Source organism: Pelodiscus sinensis, chromosome 22 (genome assembly GCF_049634645.1).
Source record: "Pelodiscus sinensis isolate JC-2024 chromosome 22, ASM4963464v1, whole genome shotgun sequence".
Lineage (NCBI taxonomy): Eukaryota > Metazoa > Chordata > Testudines > Trionychidae > Pelodiscus > Pelodiscus sinensis.
In genome coordinates, this window is record NC_134732.1 from 13746684 (window position 1) to 13768028 (window position 21345).

The 21345-nt window shown below is 51.7% G+C and overlaps 1 protein-coding gene across 1 annotated transcript; it reads left to right on the forward strand.

Moving 5' to 3' along the window:
* The first annotated feature begins 394 nt into the window (after nucleotides 1-394).
* Nucleotides 395-18115, forward strand: PRDM12 (PR/SET domain 12). The gene is made up of 5 exons (XM_006128361.4): nucleotides 395-745; nucleotides 2291-2481; nucleotides 5088-5243; nucleotides 12001-12112; nucleotides 16231-18115. The coding sequence occupies exons 1-5, from the start codon at nucleotides 523-525 to the stop codon at nucleotides 16611-16613; spliced, it is 1065 nt and encodes a 354-aa protein (XP_006128423.2). The 5' UTR covers nucleotides 395-522; the 3' UTR covers nucleotides 16614-18115.
* The last annotated feature ends 3230 nt before the right edge of the window (nucleotides 18116-21345 follow it).

The window sequence follows — 21345 nt, forward strand, 5'->3', positions numbered from 1 at the left end:
CCGGGAGCCCAGCCCCTGCCCGGGTTCGCCTCTCTCCGCAGCACCCTCATTGCCTGGATGGGAAAGCAGCCCCGGCCGCCGGGTGGTGCATGTGAGGACTGTGGGGTTCCCTTTCCCCGCAGCCGGCTGGGCCGCGCTAGGGCTGGGCGGCGGCCGCAGGTGTCCCTCCGAGATGCGGCTCCCTCTCCCCACGGATGGGCTGCTAGTGGGATGTGAGTCGCTGCCTCTGCCTGTCTCTCCCTCCCTGCCTCTCCCCACCCTCTCCCCACCCCGGGGGAGGGAGGGGGGTCTCGGAAGGTTTGGCTCAGCCTGGCAGAACAAGTCTCTCTTACCACGTCGGGGGTCATTAATAACCAATTAGGAGGGTCACTGCCGCTCATATATAGCCCGGCGCCGCGGCTGTGCCAAGAGGAATCTGTCGGGGCTTTCGGCCGCCAGAGGCAAGGCGCCCACCGCCCCGGGCTACACAGCGCTCGGCCGCTCGACGTCCCCCGTGCCCGCCGCGCCCCCGGGTCTCCGCCCATGATGGGCTCCGTGCTCCCCGCCGAGGCGCTGGTGCTCAAGAGCGGGCTGAAGCCGCCGGGGCTGTCGCTGGCCGAGGTGATCACGTCGGACATCCTGCACAGCTTCCTCTACGGCCGCTGGCGGAACGTGCTGGGCGAGCAGCTCCTGGAGGAGAAGGGCAGCCACAGTAGCCCCAGGACGGCCTTCACGGCGGAGGTGCTGGCGCAGTCCTTCTCGGGGGGTGAGTCCCTGCGCTCCGGCGCGGCTGGGGAGGGACGGGGGCGGCCGGGACCCCCCCTCCAGGCAAGGAAGAAAGCGCCCGCCTGGTCCTGCTGCTGCGGGCATCACCCGCGCGGTCCCCGGGCCTCTGACACCCTGGTGGGGCCGCAGCCCCTCCGGGGCTCACACTGCAGACGCCAGGCTGGCTCGGAGGCCCGTCTGCGCCCACCCCCCGGAGGACAGTAGCCGGCTCTTTCCCAAGCCCCCCGGTCTCCTTCCCTGCCGCTCTTCTTGGCGTTTTGACTTTCCCACTCCTGCCTCCAGCCTTTCCCCACTAGGCTCCGCGTTTCCCCGCCGCCCATTGAAGCGCTAAGCCCCTGGCATTTAAGGTCTTATTAGGCGTGTAATAGCAGTTGACTGCGAAAGAAGAGGGGTTTAATTCATTTAGTTAACTTGGGCTTGACCTGAGAAAGTTCCCACTTAAACCAAGACCTTAAAAAGGGGGCAGGGGCGGGGACGGGGTGAAGTTTCCTTTCTTTAAGATGTCTCAAGTTCTTATGCCCCATTCATCAACTCGGGGACAAGCTATTTTCTCTCGCTTTTGGCATCTATGGGGCGTCCAGGCTCCCTTTCCCCCTCTAGGATTTCTGTTCCTCTCTTAATTTACCGTGAAGACTAATTCCATTGCCATTCACATTAGTCCAACCATCTAATCTCCCCATTTTGTAAGAGGAATTCCTGGGCCCTTTTAAACAAGCCCTCGCGCCTTTCAGGCGCAGTGTATCGCTACAGCATTCTTCGGGGGCTAATGAATTTAGAATTAGCCATTGCTTTCTAGTTGGGCGTAATGAATGCAGATCACTTTAACAGCGTGACAAATTGCTGGACCGGCTGCAATAGACACCATTTAACCTCCTTTCTCAGCCCGGCGCGCTCTCACATTGCTTTTCCCAGGTACCCCCCCATGCCTCATTTGGAGGGGGGGCTTGTAAGGACTTGTAGGGTGCGAATGGGGCACTGCGGAGGCGCGGCGCTCGAAGCCGGCTTGCGGGGCCACAGGCGAGGCGGCGAAGTGGGGTTGCGATGTCCGAAGCAGGAGGGGAGGCGGGCGGGGAGGGAGCTGGTGAGTGCGGGAGGGGGGGGGGGGGTGTTGTGCGTTTAGCCGCTGGGATCTCCACAGGGAGGGCGAGTGGGGCAATTCCTCGGCCATTTCCTCTGCCCCACAAAGCTCCCTCCCTGGCAGGAGGCCCTCTCCAGCCCCCATCGCCTCCCTGAAATGGACCGGGGAGAGGAGCTCAGCTTCGGAGCCCCTCGCTGGGCTGTGGTGCCTTGTCTCCAGGGAAGGGGAGCGCTCCTGCCTGCCCGCGGACGGGGGCGGATTCGGTCCCGAGCACAGACCCCTGGTGTCCGGCGCCGCTTGCGGGAAGGGGGGACGGCGGTGAGGGTTAGCGAGTGCGGGAGACGGTCACAGGTAGGGTCGGGGTTAGTTGGACGGGCGGGAGGGGCCAGAGGCGAGCCCGGATTCTCCCCCTTCTCCAACCCCCTCTTCTCTCTCCCCTCCCCGCAGAGGTGCAGAAGTTATCCAGCCTGGTCCTGCCCTCAGAAGTGATCATCGCCCAGAGCTCCATCCCCGGGGAAGGGCTGGGCATCTTCTCCAAGACCTGGATCAAAGCTGGCACCGAGATGGGCCCTTTCACCGGCAGGGTCATCTCGCCGGAGCACGTGGATCTGTGCAAGAACAACAACCTCATGTGGGAGGTAAAGAAGAGAGTGTGTGGGGGGGGGCACGAACGACCTCGCTCCTTCTGTGCGCTGCAGGGAGAAAAGCCCCTCCCCGCGAGGGAGAGCCCCTCGTGTCCAACTAGTCCCCGTCCTGCCCGCGCAATGTGTGCCTATGCGCGCAACTTGCCGCGCACAAGCCTCGCTTCCCAGAATAATTCACCACCCTGCGGTGCGCTCCGGAACGCGGGGCAGGGAACCGGGACTCCCTGGCTCCTTGTGACCGAGTCATGTCCCTGTCCTTCGGCATGCCTCAGTTTCCCCACAGAATAAGGGGGCAGGGGCAATGGTGTGGATTTGGAGTGTCCCACAACGGCGCTGGCACTGCCCGTGAAGGGACAGGGTTTATTCCCAGCGGGGGGTGTTAAGTTCGCAGAATTCCCCTCGGAGGACAGACTCACATTTCCCTGTAGCCCTACTCAGGGCCCCGACGAGCGTGGGGAAAGGTTTCCTTGGAGCAACTTTCCCCGCACCAAGACAGGTAGCGGGAGCTGGAGGTGCCTCCCACGGGCCACGCCAGCCCCGGGCGCAGCGGCGACACAAGTCCCGCAACCGCTGGGCCTGAGTGAAAACCCGCGCTCCGTTCCCGCTGGCTGCGTTTTACCCGCAGGGGAACGACGGCCCCGAAGGGAAAGCGGGTCTGTGGGCGCCTCTGGGCCAGCGGGAGGGAACTGAGCCGAACGGGCGCGCAGTTTGCAGCCCCCCCCCTCCCGACAGACGGTTTTCACCCCACGGGGGTTTTCAATCAAGCCTCAGCCGCTCCTGCAAAGCGCGCCAGGAACCGCTCCACGAACCCCCGTGAGAACAGCGGAGCCCTCGCGGCTCAGGCTGCGCTGGGCTCCGCCACATCGCTGTAGGTACGAGGCAGCTCGTGGGAACCCGCAGGGGCCGGGGCTGTAGCTAGGGGAATTACGGTAAGGGGAGAGGCGTGTTCATGCAGGATCCCCCTCCGCCTGGAACGGCCGGGCCCGATCCGACTCAGTGACTCCGATGAAGTTTTTCCATCAGTTTCGTTGGGAGCTGGGCGAGGCTCCAAATCCTCCTGCCCCGGCCCCAAACCTCAGCTGGCCTCTTTTTGTGCCTCTAGAGAGCTGGGGGGGGGGGGGGGGGGAGGGCAGATTTTGTCCCTGTTCCCAGCTAATCAGTGGAGCTCACCAGAGAGTTTGCCCATCTCCAGCACAGCCAGCTGATGTCCCTCCCCTTCCAAATGCCTCACTTTCCCCACAGTATGCCCCTTGGCTCTGGGTTTTCCCTGCCAGGAATGCTGCTCAGGCCAGTTTGCTGCCTTTGTTGCACCTTCTTTACCCTCGGGTGGGTCTCCTAAGAGCACGGGGGCAGCCCTGGTTGTTGCAAGACCCACGGACAATAGACAAGAAGTTGACACATAACGTTGTCCCCTAGCAAAGTCTCTCCCCACCCTTTCCGTCCTTCCAGCCTGCAAACTTCAGGCCTGGTGACTAGACAACTTGCTTGCCCAGTTCACATTGTGGCAGTGGGGCTGAGCCCAGAGGCTGCGGCAACAGAAACTGAGAATCATTCCTGTGAACGGACTTTAGGGCCGGGTACAAAGGACCCTGCTGTAAATCCGGAGTGACTCCGCTGAGGTCGTATGGGTGCAAAAGCAGCATGGGCGGGATCAGAATCAGGTGTCTTGATCCACACAGACAATATACCAGGCTGTGATTTGGTGTAGCCTGGGGCATTGCTGCTTCCCCAGGAGAGCCATGTGCTACAAGCGAGAGCCTTTGCTTAGATCCTCCTAACGTAGGACCTGGCCTTGGACCCATTGACACCAAAGGCCAATCTCCCACTGGCCTCCAAGACTCAGGACGTGCCACCCCCTCTGCTAGGTTTCCCCTTGGCATTAGGGTCATGTATTAAAGTTGAAATCCAAATGAGACAAGGGTCCCCTGATTCAGCTCCTCAGGTCCTGGCTGAGGTGGCTCCCTGGAGCAGAGGGAAGGAATAACAGGTCTTGAAGTGGAGCCGAGATGGCAGTTGCCATTCTCAGCTGGGCCACAGCCCATGGACTGTGGTGTTGCAGGGGAAGGCTGAGCCAAGGCAGGCTACCTCTGCTAGCCCGAGATGTGAGAGGGCCTTCTACGGCAGCCAGCAGCAGCCGGTGCCGGGCTCACTGCTTCCACTCTCCCCTGCCTACCCTAGCACACGGGGTTTCAGGACTACTTCCTGCCTCCTGCACTGGTCAGACACAGCTGTCTTGAGGAGGAGACTCCATGGGCCAGGTCTGCACTCAGCCCTGCCTGTCCATGCCCAGGATTTACCTTTCCTATGGCCCTCCCCGAGCCTCTCCACCTTGCAAGAGGAGCTACCGACACCTGACAACCTCTCCTAGCTATTGCCCCCTTAGCTAATTAACCCCATCCCCTGCCGTGACAAGTAACACACCCTCCCGCTGCTACAAACCTGCCACATTGCCCCAGGGTTGAGCATCTCCTGAGGCCTCTGACTTCTCCCAGCATCACACAAGACCCTGGGTCATCCCTGTGTGAGCTGGCTGGAAGGACTGGGGCAGTGCATTCAGCCACGAGGCTCTTCATGTACCACGCCCTTGCTCGTCACCCTAGGTCTTCAATGAAGACGGCACGGTCCGCTACTTCATCGACGCCAGCCAGGAAGACCACCGCAGCTGGATGACCTACATCAAGTGTGCCAGGAATGAGCAGGAGCAGAACTTGGAAGTGATCCAGATTGGGAACAGCATATTCTACAAGGCCATTGAGGTAAGTGAGGCTGGGGAGAAGCCGGGGAAGAGGAGCAGGGAAGTGGCATTCTCCATATCACGCGTCCTTCCTTGGTTGTCGGGACTCCGTCTTCCGGGGCTAGTTCAGGCAGCAGGGAAGAGGTTAGCGGCTTGCAGAGGGGGGATTTTGCCATCAGGGAGAAATGTTGGCATCAAGGCCTTCTGGAGAACAGCAGGGATCAATGTGGCATTGTTTGAGAATGACACGTGTGCCCGTGAGAACGGAGTTTGGCAGGCGGCTCGGTGCACTTGCCATTGCATGTGCTTGTGGGGGAGGGAGGGGGCGTTGGGATTTTTCTTTTCCTTCCATTTCAGTTCAGTCTTGATCCATAGTGCACGCGCGTATGTGTGCACACGTGTGTGAGAGTACATGTGGGTGTGCAGGAAATGCGGGGGAGAGAGAAAAGAAAGAAGACTTGGGCTTTCTTCCTGCTGGAGGACTGTGCCGAGGACTGAGATGTTAAACCTTAGGGGTCTGTTCCTTCTCCCACTAAAGTCCATGCGACTTTTGCCATTGCCTCTAATGGGGACACGATTCTGCCATTGCCTCTAATTGAGCCTGCTTCAGGGTCTGTGCCTGGGCCAATTCAGAATCAGGAAGGGTTAACCTAAAACGTATTGGTTACGTTCTTGTTAAAATTAAAGCATTGGGCATACAAGTTAACGAGGCAGATCCCTGCTCCTGCAAGTCCCGATTCAGCCAAAATACCCATTGACTTCAGTGGGCGTGTTGACTGGCTAAAGAGGTGCAGGATCAGGCTCCCAGAAGTGCAATTTACGGCATTGGGCAAGCCCAAATCTCTGGTTAGTGGAGGTCAGCCCTTTGAGGCAGGGATCGACTTTTCATCAGCAATAGTGCGGTGCCCAAAACAATGGGGCCCCGATCCTGCTTCCCGGAAGCACCACAATATACAGTGGCATGGAGAGATTAGGGCTATTCATCTTCTATCACAAAACCTGCCTGCAGGGTACAGCCTCACGAGCCAGGCTGCCCAAGCGACAGAACCAACCAGTGCTAGTGGGATGCACAGGCAGGCCTGTGAGCACTTAACAATATCAGAGCTGAAGGCAGCATGTCCCACACCCCCGGCCCAGTTTAGGTGCATTCCAAAGCCTTTGTAAGTCAGTTCCGCAAGCTGCTGGACTCCAAGGCTGCCACATTTAGGATGCTGGATGACGAAGAGCCCAATATGGGCCGTATTACAATTCAGATGGCAGAGCGGGGCAGAGGTGAGAATGTCTCTGAATCCACCTGCCTATCATGGCCAGATTGGCTCTGGCATGACTCTCCAGCTGTGGGTCTAGAAGAACAAATGCTCCAGGAACAGGAGTGCTGGCGCAGGAGACGAGGCTCTCTTAGCTGGGAGAGGAATATGAGCCTGCACTCACTGTGTTGCGCTTTGCCACATGTGGCCAACAAAGCCAGTGCCAGGGATCTGGGGTCGGACAGTCGCACGCTAGTGCAAGGGAACGTGCAAGGGGCTCCCTGTGTGCTGCCGAGCATTTTGGTTCCCAACCAGCAGAACACTTAAGTGCTATACGCCTGTGCACGGTACCTTTGAAGTTTTAGGGCCTTGAATGCTCCTAAAGTTGAGGCACATGCTTTGCTGGGTGGTGACCATCATCCCCAGCACCTTACAGATCATCCCCTGCAATGTGAAATACAAAAAAATTATTGGGTCCCAATTCTGCACCCCATAGGCAGGTAAAACTCCCCCTGAGTTCTGATAGGAGTTCTGCCAACATAGGAATAGCACATTCTGGCCTGTAATTTGCCCAAGTCAAATAGGCTGGTACAGAAAGAGAAAAAATTGTTCCTTTTCTGTGGCAGGCACCTTGGGCATTTGTAACCCGCTTTCTGAAGTGAAGGCACTGCCCCATGCTAGGAACCGTACACAGCTCACCTGTGTAAATCCAGGACACATGAGTGCTAAGTGTTTTTATCACGTAACATTCCTTACACGAGGGTTTGTTTGCCTAATGGAAAAATTACAGATCAGGTTTTTACATAGAGCTGATCCAAAATTCCTTATTCCTCTGGACAAGCTGCAGGAAAGGTGGCTCACAGTAAAAGATATTTAATTGCTTTTAATCATTGTTTTTATACTGCAAGGTGAAATAGTATAATAGAATAATAATAATATAATACAGATAATCCTTAAAACAGAGATCTATTATATTTAGATTGTCTCTAATATGTTTGTGTGTGAATGAAGATAGTTACATGAGTATATAATGCCTAATACAGATATACAGTAAAACACAGTTCATGCTTCTCATATGTCTGAATCCATGATTCTACAAACATCAGAACGCTATTGTTCAGTTCTTTTAGATCACAAAAAAAAAAAAACCCTAAAAAACTAAGTTAAAATAATGGAAGAGTTTGTGATTCCAATTGACAAAGGAAATAAATGTCCCAGTTAAACCCAGCAGTCCATCCCACTGTGGCACCTGCCGGGATCCAGACATTGACTGGTATGTGAGGCAGGAGCTTGACATGAGTCTGTTCCTACTCCTAATGAATTAAATAAAGCAGGATCACTAGGATCACTCAGCAGGGAGAGATGGAGATGGGGTTAATTATGAATTTTGTTTGGAGGGAGGGAAATCAAATATGTCCTGGAAATGTAAGAGAACAGATGTTAACAGCTGGGTCTTAGATCCCGATCCTGCATTCCTCCCTCACTCCAGCATCCCATGCCCAGTCACAATCCACACGCACAGCACCACAGGTGATCACGCTCTGAAATTGGCTCCTATTACTCTGTTTATTCTGCCTGAAATCATTAGGTGTTGGGGGGAAGGGTGTCACAAAGAATGTTGGATCAGCCTGCATTGGGGTCACTATTTACTGAGTATCGGTTTGTGGGAAGGGATATGAGAAATGGATTTTCACCCAGTGGGCCACATCTACTCTGATCTACTTATCTACATCCCTAGAATCCCTCTGAAGAACCCGCTAGAGGAGGGTGGATCTGCCATATCTTTTACAGCCATTGTCTCTATTCTGCCACCGTACCGAAGCCCATTTACTAAATATAGGTTATTTAGTGCAAACACTCTGTCCATGCATAGGTACTGAATGACCCTTGATACCTTGCCTGTTTTTCCCCCTTTGAAATTCCAAATGCAGGTACAACTCACTCACCATACCCTTTACATCAAAGCTATGGTTGAATTACTGAAGCACAAATAAAGTGTCTCAAAACAGTGACAAGTCTCAGAGGGGGTCGCTGGATTAGTCTGTACCTACAAAAACAACGAGGAGTCCTGCAGCACCTTAAAGATGAATGCAATCTGTATGCCTCTGATGAAGTGGGTTTCTGCTGAGCTTATGCTGAAATAAATCTATTTGCCTTTAAGGTGCCACAGGACTCCTTGTTTTTTCAGAGCAGTGAATCATTCGAACCCCTCTGGGAACATCACAAAATCCAATTGTGGGTTTAAAATAAAAATGAATTCCACGACTAAGGTTCTGAGTGATAATTTTCAGCACAGAGTGACTGTCTGGAGATGGTAGTAAGAGCCCAGTCTTGTAGATTTGACTCTCATGAATAGACCCTCGGGCTAATCCCATAAAGGCAGCAGGATTGGGCCCCTAATCCTTAATGATAGAGTTTCTGCTCTCTAAACGGTGATCTAATCTTTGCAATAGTACCATGGAGAGCAATGCTTTCATAGATGATTATGTGTCATTAAAAAAGAACATCCATTTCGCAGGAATCCAGCAGATGTGGGATGCGAGGCTAGAAAAAGCAGTGATATACTCAAAAATACAGCTAATTAAGCACACTGCATCTCTCTCATCTGTGTGCACGCATACTCTTTCCGTTCTCTCTCACCCCCACATCTTGTGCTCTTTCCATGGGTGTACACACACTAGGACACACTCGTGTTGTTGCTTTTTCCCAGCACACAGAGACATACAGTGTGTTTTCATGACAACTACATTGCTGTATGCCTGAACATCTCCCACAAAGTTAAACCAACTCCAGCAATGACCCAAAGCCTCTCTGTCCCTCCTCCTCTCTCCCAGGCAGGCTTACTGGTGGCATTTTTATAATTCATTACCTTTATTCTTAACATTTTTGTTTACCTCAGCTCCTGCTGCTTTTTCCCTTCCCCCGCCCTTTCTCATCCTTCATTATCTTCCTCAGCTGCAGAAACTGAGGCAGCACATTTTAACCTTCCAGCTGAAAGCTGTGAGATTCATGGGAGTGATCCTGATTGCCTCCGTGCACATATTTGCACACATTTCTCTGCACTAACACACACCTGTCAGCTCTCATCCACACCAGTGCATATGCACTGTGAAATACACACGCCCTTAAGTTCACCCCTTCTCTTTTATTTATTTTAATCTTCAATGGGATGGAAAATGATTGACTGCATGCCAGAATGTGACACCTACACTTTATTTCCAAGTTCATACTATTCAACCCCTCTGAGAGACAGCTATTCATCATTAAGCAAGTGCATAAATTAAGGGCAACTCCCTTTATTTATAGAGTGATTCCTCATATGCTTAAAGTTAGAAGCCTGTTCAAGTACTTTGCTGAACTGGGGCCAATATGAGTAGGTCCCTGTGTATTCAGTGATTCTGTGGCTGCAAAATTGTGCTCCAGAATTAAATCTCTAACACACGATTTGCAAAGAAAACCTTAAAGCATGAAGCAGGTGCGATTCAGTGTAACAACGTCTGACAATCCGAACTAGCAGCTCTGACCAGTGTGAATTGCCTCATTCCACTCCGTTGGGTGTTGATTCTGAAACCTAACAACACCCCTATAAATGCCAAGCAGATTAATTAGTTCTTGATGGGTAACTTTAGCAGATTTGCTTACCCTACATTTTCAAACAGCTTCCCAGGTACAAAAATCCCCCATGGTCTCCTGAGCTCTACAATGCAGATTTACACTGTTCTCCCCCAAACCTGAGACACATTGGAAAAAATGAAGGATAAAGGAAAATAAACTGACGTAAACACCAAAATAAATAATGCAAGAAAGAAGCTTTCTAACCTTGCTTCTTAAATGTCCTTGTGGCTGCTGCCCAAGACTCTACTTGTTGCACTGACATGCTGTGGAAATCCAAGGCCTTGCTTTAGTGTTGTGTATTATTGCTGTAATGCCATGGTCCAGGAGCTCCTTGCGTTGGGTGCTGTATGAACATAGAACTAACAGCCTGCCCCTGTCCCCAAGAGTTTAGAATCTGAGGAGAATTTAGTCCAGGAGTGGGGAACCTAAGGCCTAGGGGCTGGATTTGGCCCCTGGCTTGCTTGGATCTGGCCCCCAAGACTCGGAATTCCTCCTCAGCATTGGGGAGCCCACGCTGGGGCTCCAAGCTGTCCCTGTGGGGCTGGAGCACACAAAATCTACTAGCCTGGGGCTGCCTAGGCTCCAGTGTCTGAGGGGAATGTGCGGAGCGTCTTTCTCCTTCTCAGTTGGGGCCCACGCCACTGAGGCTGTGTCTAGACTGCATCCCTTTTCCGTAAAAGGGATGCAAATCAGACACATCGCAATTGCAAATAAAGCAGGGATTTAAATCCCCCCCGGTTCATTTGCATAAAAATGGCTGCCACTTTTTTCCAGCTCAGAGCTTTGCCAAAAAAAAGCGCCAGTCTAGACGCGGCTCTTTCGGAAAATAAAGCCTTTTCCGAAAGATCCCTTATTCCTTATTTTAAAAGGGATGCAGTCTAGACACAGCCTGAGGGTTTGGTTTTTATTTTTATTTTTTTTGTTTCTCATTTGTGTGTGGCTCCCAACTGATTTTTCTGTGGGTCAGCGGCCCCTGACCCAAAAAAGGTTCCACCCCCCCCGATTTAGACCCATCTTCCCACCAGACCTACTGCCCCTTAACAGATGCACAAGCCTTTTCTCTGGCCATGCCCTGGGCAACCCAAGCACTTCCTATCTGAGCCACATCCTTGGTTAAAAAGCCCCAGCAGGTGTTTCCCTCCTCACCTCCCTCCCACCCACTGGCTCCTTTGGTGGTAGTTAGGGGGCTTGATGGGAGCAGAGAAGAGCTGTGCTCTGCCATAGCTCAGCTGATGTAAGATAGAGCAGCCCCTCAGCTCAGCTCAGCCCAGCACAGAGCCAGACCTGATAGATCTCCCTCCTCCTCTCCCATAGGAGCAGATCTCAGCATGAAGGAGAATCTGGGTCAAAATGTTTAGGAGCAGCACTGGATCATGGCACCCTGCCTCAGTTTCCCCCCTCCGTTTGTGTTTCTTTCTCTATAGACTGTAAGCTCTTTGGGGCAAAGAGTGTCTTTTCTTTTGTGTAAGTACAGCACCTAGCACAATGGGGCTCTGGTCTTAGCCGAGGACTCTAAGTTAAGGCCACCATTGTCCAGTTGCCAAAGCCAGAGGGAGGTGTCAGGTCAATTTGTCGCACTCAGTCTTGGTCTGTTTTGCTGTGGCTGCTGTCCAGTCTGTGGGCTGTGTGTCTGCCTCCACTAGGTGCATGGGCGGGATATTGGAACTAGGGATCTGAGTCACATACAGTTCCCATCATGTGCCATAATTCCTGTCTTTTACCTCTCAGTTCCAGGGATCCGCGTAGAGTCACTCTTGATTCCCCTGGTCAGATTCTCTTTGCTGTAACCCCCGAGTTACAGCAGAGATGAATTTTGCCCTAGTTGTCTAAGGAAGCCTCTGGCCCCAGCATCATGGAGGCACCAAGCAGAACGATCTATTCTCACCCTCACCCTGTTTGTGTTTCCTTTCCCTGCAGATGATTCCACCAGACCAAGAACTGCTGGTCTGGTATGGGAACTCCCACAATACTTTCCTGGGGATTCCGGGTGTGCCGGGCTTGGAGGAGGAGCAGAAGAAGAACAAGCATGGTATGTAGCCCTTGATAGGACTATGACCTTCACAAATGCACATCTGCTGTCATCCCCTGGCCCGTCTATGCCCACCAGCTGAGCTGGCTGTCGCTTGGCTTGTGAGGGGGTGGGAGCTCACAAGACCTGGATCCTCTCCTGTTTGCCTCACCTGGGGGGCTGTGGGGAAGCCGGCACCTTTCTGTCCCCCCCCCCCCCCCTTTATTCCATGGAGGTCCTCAAAGCAACCACAGCGGACAGGGCGGGCGCTGTGCTTTTCTTCTTGGGATCCTCCTGAGCCCCACTATAGAATGAAGGCTTCTTAGCTCAGCAGGATCAAGAGGCTCCTCTGAAATTATGCCAGAGACATCAGTGAGTTTTAGCATTGCCTTCCCATGCTGACTTCCTAGGGCCATCACAGCTTTGCCTGCAGCGTTCCTAAGGCCAGCCATCCCGAATAGCCTGTGGCCCAAATCCAGCAGCAGGGCCGGCCTTACCCAGACACAGAATATGCAGCTGTGTGGGGCACCTTAAAACTGGGGGCACCATGGGGGTCATAGTGTCCATCCACCGGCCTCTTCCTATCCCTGTTCTGGGACTCTGCTTCCCCCCAGAGAGGATCTAGATAACTTAAAAGTGGCAAGGGGCTGCCAGAAGCTGTGAAAGAGCCATTCAAGGGGCAACAAAGCCATTTCACAGGCATTTGCCAGCCCTGGGTACATACGGTCAGTTTCTGAATGTGCTGTGTGTTGACAGGACCTTAGTTTAAAATTTGCTTTAAAAATATTTCCTTAGTGTGTTGCTGAAGATTATAAAATCACATCTCTAAAAAATCCCCCTCCCCCCGACTGCTATCCAGCATAGGGGCGTCTGTTTAATAGTACTGCATAGGGACCCATAAAGCCGAAGGGCAGCCCCGTGCAGCAGTGAGAGAGGCCTTCGTTCATCGCTGCCATATGGGGGGGAGGCTCCCTGTCTGGGGAGTGGAGCAGCCAGGCAGCCGGGAAGAGAAAGTGCTGACTATAGCGGAGGCTCATTGCCAAGTCACTGATTTCCCAGAGCTATCCAGCCACCCCTTCGTTAATCCCACACAAACCCCTGTTCTCCCAAGATCCCGTGCCAGGGGGCCTTTAACTTGTCTGGGATTCCATTTCTACTTGTTCTGCCATTGCCTGTGGGACAGATGGAGAAGAGAACTGGAGCGAATGAACTAGAAATAAGGGATTTTAGAGTGCGTCTACACAGCGCCCTAAGGGTGTGTCTAAACTACATGGCTCCGTCGATGGAGCCATGTAGATTAGGCTGATCGGCAGAGGGAGATGAAGCTGCGATTTAAATAATCGTGGCTTCATTTAAATTTAAATGGCTGCTGCGCTGAGCCGACAAACAGCTGATCAGCTGTTTGTCGGCTCAGCGCGCTAGTCTGGACGCTCCCGCGCCGACCTGAAAGCCCTTTATCGACCTCCCCGTTATGCCTCGTAGGATGAGGTTTACCGGAGAGGTCGATGAAGGGCTTTTATGTCAATAGGGGAGCGTCCAGACTGCCCCGATCTGCCGACAAACAGCTGATTGGCAGAGTGGGGCAGCCATTTAAATTTAAATGAAGCTGCGATTATTTAAATCGCGGCTTCATTTCCCTTTGCTGAACAAACAAATCTACATGGCTCTGTCAACGGAGCCATGTAGTCTAGACGTACCCTTAGTGTGAAATAAGTTTTGCGATTTGCGCTATGTCGAGTGTATTTCGACATAGCTTCTTTTGTAATTTGGTGCCACATTTTGAAATAACTCTCTATTCTGAAATGCCCCTTAACCCGTGTGGAACGAGGGTTACCGGGACGCCAGAATAAGCCACCCGTTATTTCGAAATCTATTCCATGTTAAATCTATTTCGAAATAACGGGCTGCTTCAATAGACATGGAATAGCTATTTCGGGAGACTTCCAGTGTCCGGTAATAGCTCCGCAGTGTAGATGTACCCTTAGAGGTCCAGGTCCAACAGGCTGCAGAATGCAAGGGGTGGGAGGGCAACAGTTTCTAGAACATAGCACTGAGGAAAGGAGTGAGCTGCATGCAGCCTGCTCTGAGTGGCCTTAAAAAGGACGCTCCTGCCAGCTCTGCATTATAGATCCTGAGCAGAAGAGGCGGGTTTGCCCCACTTCCCCTCCTCACTCTCACCCTCCCATCCTGCAGCTCTGCTGCTTTTCACACCCTCCATATGTGCATGGGATCAGGGCTGCAGAAGAGCTCAGGCCACACAACCGCAACTCGATTGCCGATAGGGCTCAACCTGCACCGTGAGCCAGCCAGATTTTCCTAGAACCTCAGCTGCCTGTGTGCACCTAGCAGGAGCGTTTCTGAAAATCTGGCCCCAGCTGCAGGTGCAGAGCTCTTTAGACAGCCCTGGCCAGCATTGCTACGGTTCTGTGCAGTTTCCAGAGGAGGGGATGGCTGTGAATGATCTGAGTCCATGGGAGGAAGAGCAGGTCATGTGCAGCCATGGACTTGCTGTGAGGGAGAGCAGGGCTTGGATGGGCAGAGGAAGCGTTCTCCACCCATACAGAACGAGATCAAGGATTCCCCTAAGCTGGTGCGCTGGGAATTCCATGGGCAGCGGCTCCTTTCAAAGCCCTGCCCCCCAACAAGGCACTGGCATTGCTCTGTGAGTGTGGGAGGCTGGGGTGCACGCACCTTTGAAAGTGCTGCCAGGTGTGATGCAGGCTTGCTCCCTGCCCCCAGATCTGGCTTGCAACACCCGCTCCCTGCTGTTCTACCCGTGGACTCCTCCAGAGCAGCACCATGGAGGGGGCAGTGGCTCTGGGAAGTGAACAAACATCCTAAGAAGGGCGAGATGGAAACCACACATCTTATTTCCTTCTGACGCCCAGCCACGATTTGAATCTAAACTATTGTCTTAAGGCGTTGCCTGGCCCAGGCCTGGAGAGACAGCTTAGCACTGCACAGGCCCACGTCTCAAAGACAGGACACAGCTGCTTGCCTGCTTTGCTGACTCAACCCTCATGAAGGCAGGGCCAGATTAAGGGGGAGGCTAGGCGGGCAGCTGCCCAGGGCGCCAACCTGGGGGGCGCCTGATGGCAGCTGTAAGGGGCGCTGTGCGCCCGGGGCTGGGGTCTGCGCGGCGCCCCTTAAAACTGCCGTGCGCCCGATTGCAGCTGTAAGGTGTGCAGCGCGCCGGGAGGCGGGGCCGCGCATGCGCCGTGCGCCCAGGGGCAGAGCCACGCATGAATCGTGCGCCCGCTGCCCGGGGTGCAGGAATGGCTCAAGCCGGCCCTGCATGAAGGAAGGCTTGTGGTTAAGACATTGGACACCTGGCTCCTATCCCCAAAGCACTCAGGGGGCTGAGAGATTTAACTGGTCAGTGCCTGCAAAGTGCTTGGCGATCTTTGGCTGGCAGATGCAGTGGGGTTGCACAGTGCTTGCTGTAACGATGGCTATTCATTATCAAGTCATTACCTGCTGCAGGGCCATTGCTACTGAGCTTGTCCCATCTTGCCACCATGCACCAAGGTGCCTCTCTCTTTATTGAAAGGCTATGTCTACACTACAGGGTTTTTGTTCAAAAACCCACAGAGCGCCCACACCTCAAGCACATTTTTGTGCAAGAAAATCTACAATCAACAGAACAGAGGGCTTTTTGCGGTGTAGGTATACCTCCTTCTACGAGGCATACTCCTTTTAGTGTAAGAATTCTTGTGCAAAAAAGGTGTGTGTGGACACTCACCAGGGGTTTCTTGTGCAAAAAGAATCTATCACAAAAAGCACAGGGGCTCTGATGGCCATTTTGTGAATGGCCATCAGAACTTTCCTGTGCAAGCGTGTCCATGCAGTGTGGACGCTCTCTTGTGCAAAAGCACATCGCTTTTGCAATGCGCTTTTGAGGTGTGGACGTGCTTTTGCGCAAGAAGTTTTTGCAGAAGATCTCTTCCGCAAAAAGCTTCTTGCACAAAAACCCTGCAGTGTAGACAAAGCCATTGTGCCGTAACCATGAGAATGCCTAGTGCCATGAAGTCACCATACAGGCGCGAGGAAGGGGATGAATCACTCAGGCCAGGCAGTCCCATTCTGGCTGCAGAGCAGAGGGCAGTGGCTGACTGCTTGTGCCGCTCTTTGTTCCGCAGAGGACTTCCACACGGTGGAGACCGGCGCCAGCACGGCCGGCCGCATGCGGTGCGTGATCTGCCACCGCGGCTTCAACTCCCGCAGCAACCTGCGCTCCCACATGCGCATCCACACACTGGACAAACCCTTTGTCTGCCGCTTCTGCAACCGCCGCTTCAGTCAGTCCTCCACGCTCCGCAACCATGTGCGCCTGCACACCGGCGAGCGCCCCTACAAGTGCCAGGTGTGCCAAAGTGCTTACTCCCAGCTCGCTGGACTCCGGGCTCACCAGAAGAGCGCCAGGCACCGACCTCCCAACGCCTCCCTGCAGTCTCACTCCCCAGCCTTGCCCGGGCCCCACCCTGCCTCCCTGGCACATCACATACCTACCATGGTGCTGTGAGCTGCTCTTGAAATGCCAGCTCTCGGGCAGCCTTTTCCAGCTGTCAGAGACTGGCACTGATAACGCTGAGGAATTTGTTGGCTTCAGCCCTTCGGGAAGGGGGAGGGGGGCAGAGGCAGTGAGGGGGGCAGAGGCAGTGAGGACGGGGGTCAAGGCCAATTTCTTAATTAAACAGTTTGCTGACAAAGTGCCACCTCTGTTAGAGCATTGCCATTCCCTTGGGGCTTCGTGTGCGACATGGTCCCAGCCCCATGATCCATTCTCCCAGCTGATCAGTCTGGGGCAGGGAGCATCAGGGCTCCAGCCCTAGAGGAGGCTGTGTGATAAGCTTTGTTATCCCTGATGTTTGGCATCAGGCCATGAGTGGCATAAATGCATTTAGGAGGATAAACCCACCGAGAATTAAAAATAACATGAACTCTAATATGAAGACTCCAGTATATGCGGTGGGGGAGAAAGAGCCAAAATGCTGATTTGGGAAACATTTTCCAATGGATTTTGTGTTTCATTCAGTTGGATGGAGGGAACAAAAATGGCTTTCCTCTCTATTTAAGCTAGTACAGCTGGAAGGCCGGAGTCATTGCTTGTTGGGTGTGGGCACCATTCTGTTGAAGTCAATGCTGCTGTGCCTGCTTACACCAATGGAAATTTTGGCCTCCAAGCTGTGTCTGCACTGGGGAAATGTACAAACCCTATTCTGATGTAAGTGTTGGAGGAGGCAAAGTATGGATAAAGATCACGGGGCCAGGCTCCATTCTTGCCCCCATGTCTGTTTGGTTTGGCGTCCATGCTAGACCCCCAGCTGGTCCCCATGCCAGTTCAGCTGACCCACTATGTTCCATGCCCAGCTGGTCCACTGTGCCACAGTTAGCAGCACCAGTGGGCAGAATCTCTTGTAAATTTCCAGAGACTCAAGCAAATTAGTTCAAAATCTTCAAGAGGCTTCATCCCTGCCTGTAAAACCAAAGCCCCGGGTCTCATGGCTAAGCTGTGCACAAGTTTATTGCACACAGTCCACAGATCTGAGGTTCCGCCCAGGCAGCCATGTGGGCATGCAAAGTGGCAATTGCAGCATCAGGCTGTTGGTGAAAATTTGCCCCATTCTATGCTCGGGAAAGGGAGAATCAAGCAAGTCGCCAAGTGTCAACAAAAACAGTTTTCCAGGATACGTGTGAGTTGGGCTGGTTAGAAATGCCCCACACTCCGCTCACCCTGCCAAGGCCACCTTCCGCATTGCATGGATGGTCCTCCTCTGGATCTTCCGTATAGCCGTAGCTGTAGGGTCCATTAGACTCTTACCTCTACTGCCCTCTGGAGACCAGACAGAAGTAATTCCTTTGGTCAAACCCTACCCAGAATACAGTCCGGAGCGCCCCCTTGAGTCCTGTCACCATTATGAACCCAATAAGAGGGGTTTGTGAACTAAAATTTAAAAAGCCTATTATAATATTATTAATTATAAGTATAAGATGTATAGAGTTTTCACAAACCGTGTTTTACTTCCAGGAAACGATTGTCACTTTACCTTTGTAAATATTTATGTAAAATATTATTTACAAAACTTTGATATTATATATTATTTGATGGTATATGTACACAGCTGTAAATACATTTGTACCTCTCTCGCTTGTATTCTAAATAAAAATTACTTGGAACATTTATCATTTAGAAGGTTATTCGTTTGGGAGTTTTCTTTCTCTGTATGTGCTAGGAAAGAATAATGATGGTTTTGGGAAAGGGCTAGTGGAGCTTCTCCTAGTGGGTATAATTGATAATTTGCTTCTTTTACCCCTGTACGGTTTACAGGATCCTAGCTTGTAGCTGAGTGAAATGAACAAAAGATCCTGTTATACAGGAGGTCAGACTAGATGATCAAAATAGCCTCTCTCCTGGCCTTAAAATCTAGCATCGGTTTCATGCATTTTGGACAGAGCATACTGCTCAATCCAGATAAATTATTTTCAAGACCCATCATTGCATCTAGAAAGATGATGGTTTTAAAATATGGAAAAAACAATTTATGCATATGCATGTGCACAGAGCCAGAGACACAAGGCACTAATAGATATGCAAGCACAGTGTGTTGAACCCATTTTCTCCTTGCTTATGGTGTTGAATATGTGATAGGAGGGTGAGATCACCTGCGAAGATCAGGTCTTCAAGGGACGAGATGGGTGTCCATTTAATGCCTCTTGGCATATCTTCTGTTGTATGCTGCATTATCCAATTGTCTCCTCTTCAATTTTGTCTTCAGTAACAATATTGAAGGGAATTGCAGACATGACACATCCCAGATATAGTCCTGTTTTGATTTCAAACGGAGCTCTGTGATCAACATGTAACCCAGAGGCACTGAAATCATTGACCCGGGAGAGTGATGTCTGCTATACAGCCTTCACTAAGCGCCAGATAGCTTTTTAGCTCATGTGGTCGAGCCCCAAGGCTTTAGCCCTTAATGTCTCTGGTTCAATCCTACAGACAACCTGGGCTCGTCAGCTCTACAAGCAGAGGCTCATCCGGGATTTGACTCGCCCTTCCCAGTGATCTCAGTGCTTCTGGGTTACATAAAGTTGGAACAGAAGTTTTTGATGATGTTGATTATATGGAGAGGGATTCCCTATGATTTTAGAATGCACCATAGGCTGGCCCTTTGCATTCCTTCAAGACGTGGACTTTGCAGATGATTTTGCTCTTTGATCGCATACCAACAAGAGAAAAACAACTCAACTCAACACATTCAGCCAGCAAATTGGACTGAAAATCAACTGCAATAAGACAAATATCATGACTTTTAATATTGCCACACCATCACCTGTACAGCTGGAGGATCATGTTCTCACCAATCTAGAATCATTCACATACTTGAGCAACACCATCAGCCAGGATGGTAGGAACAAGCCAGGGCATCTGAACAGACTCAGTTAAGCCAGGAACCCCTCCAGGAGTTTAAATACAGTCAGAAAATAATCAAAATGCCAACACCAAAATCAAACTCAAGAAGTGTCTACGCAGCGTCTTTTCACCATTACTTTAGCGGGAAGAATGCTGGGGGATGAGAAAGTATCACATGTCCAAACTGTCTTCATTCCATACAACCCACTGCCGAACAATCTTTCATATCTTCTGACCCAGAACAATCTCAAACCAAGGTCTATTCACACCGTGAAGCCAAGCACCATCATAGCCAGGAGGCTCTGGAGATGGATTGGCCATGTGCTTCAGATGGAAACTGATTCTATCACCAGAGTAGCAATAAGATGGACACTTGAAGGCAAGTGAAAATGTGGCTGTCTGAAAACAACATGGCAAAGGGCTGTGGAAGCTGAGCTGAAAAAAATGGGGCACAGCTTGGGAGCCATTGAAAGACTTGCCAGAAACAGACAGGAGTGGAGGAGTTTTATCACTGCCCTAACTACCAGAGAGCTACGTCTACACTGGCATGGTTTTCCAGAAATGCTTTTAACAGAAAAGTGTTCCGTTAAAAGCATTTTCGGAAAAGTGCGTCTAGATTGGCAGGACGCTTTTCCGGAAAAGCACTTTTTCCGGAAAAGCGTCCGTGGCCAATCTAGACGCGCTTTTCCGCAAAAAAGCCCTGATCGTCATTTTCGCGATCGGGGTTTTTTTGCGGAAAACACTACTGTGCTGTCTACACTGGCCCTTTTCCGGAACAGTTTTCCGGAAAAAGACTTTTGCCCGAACGGGAGCAGCATAGTTTTTCCGGAAAAGCACTGATGATTTTACATTAAATTGTCAGTGCTTTTCCGGAAATTCAAGCGGCCAGTTCAGACAGCTGGCAAGTTTTTCCAGAAAAGCGGCTGATTTTCCGGAATAACTTGCCAGTGTAGACACAGCCGAGGTGTAAAGGGAATATGACGATGAAGACAAATTCCTGCAGAGGTACACAGGACTATTCCCACCTCCTTCTGGAATTAACTAGCCTTTAAAGACAAACACAGCCATGGATCACAGATCAAGATTTGCTAGTGCCCTGCAATGCTGAACAGGGCCTGTTTGCAGCATACCATGTTCTAGAGGCAGTGCACAGCTGCTATCCTAATCAATTCCTGTCCACCGTGCTTAGGATACATGTGGGTATCACCAAATGGTTCTCTTTGCAAGATCAGGTCTACAAATCTTTTTAGCTTAACTTTGGAATGTGCGGACTTGATTCTTTCTCTCTAACAGCAGAGCTGTTAGGAGTAACACCGCTCTCAGGGTGAAAACAGAATCCCACTCTGTAATTCAGCACAGCAGCAGAATCGCAGAAAGAAATACCACAATCTCGTTCTTATGAACATGTACCAGTTTATGTTTACATAGTGCCTGGCCCCATGGTGACCTTATCCTGATTGGACCCTCGGGGTGCTATCACAGTGCAAATATTTAATCATAATAACAGCTGTTGTTTGATATAGCCCTCTACTCAAGTGGGGAAGATAATTTAGCTTACCAGATGGAAGCCTGTGCTGCATTTAAACTTAATGCAATGGGAAGCACTGGCTGATGACCATAGTATGATCTCTCTCTTAAATCCCTAAGGCCAGGTCTACACTTACCCTGAGATCGAGACTTTGGAGATGGATCTTCCAGGATTCAATTTAGCAAGTCTCCTAAGGACCTGCCTATTCAACTGCTGATAGCTTCCTTGTCGACCCCAGCACTCCACTGGGTCACAAGGAGTATGGGAAGTAAATGGGAGAGTTTCTCCCATCAACCATCTACACTGGGGATG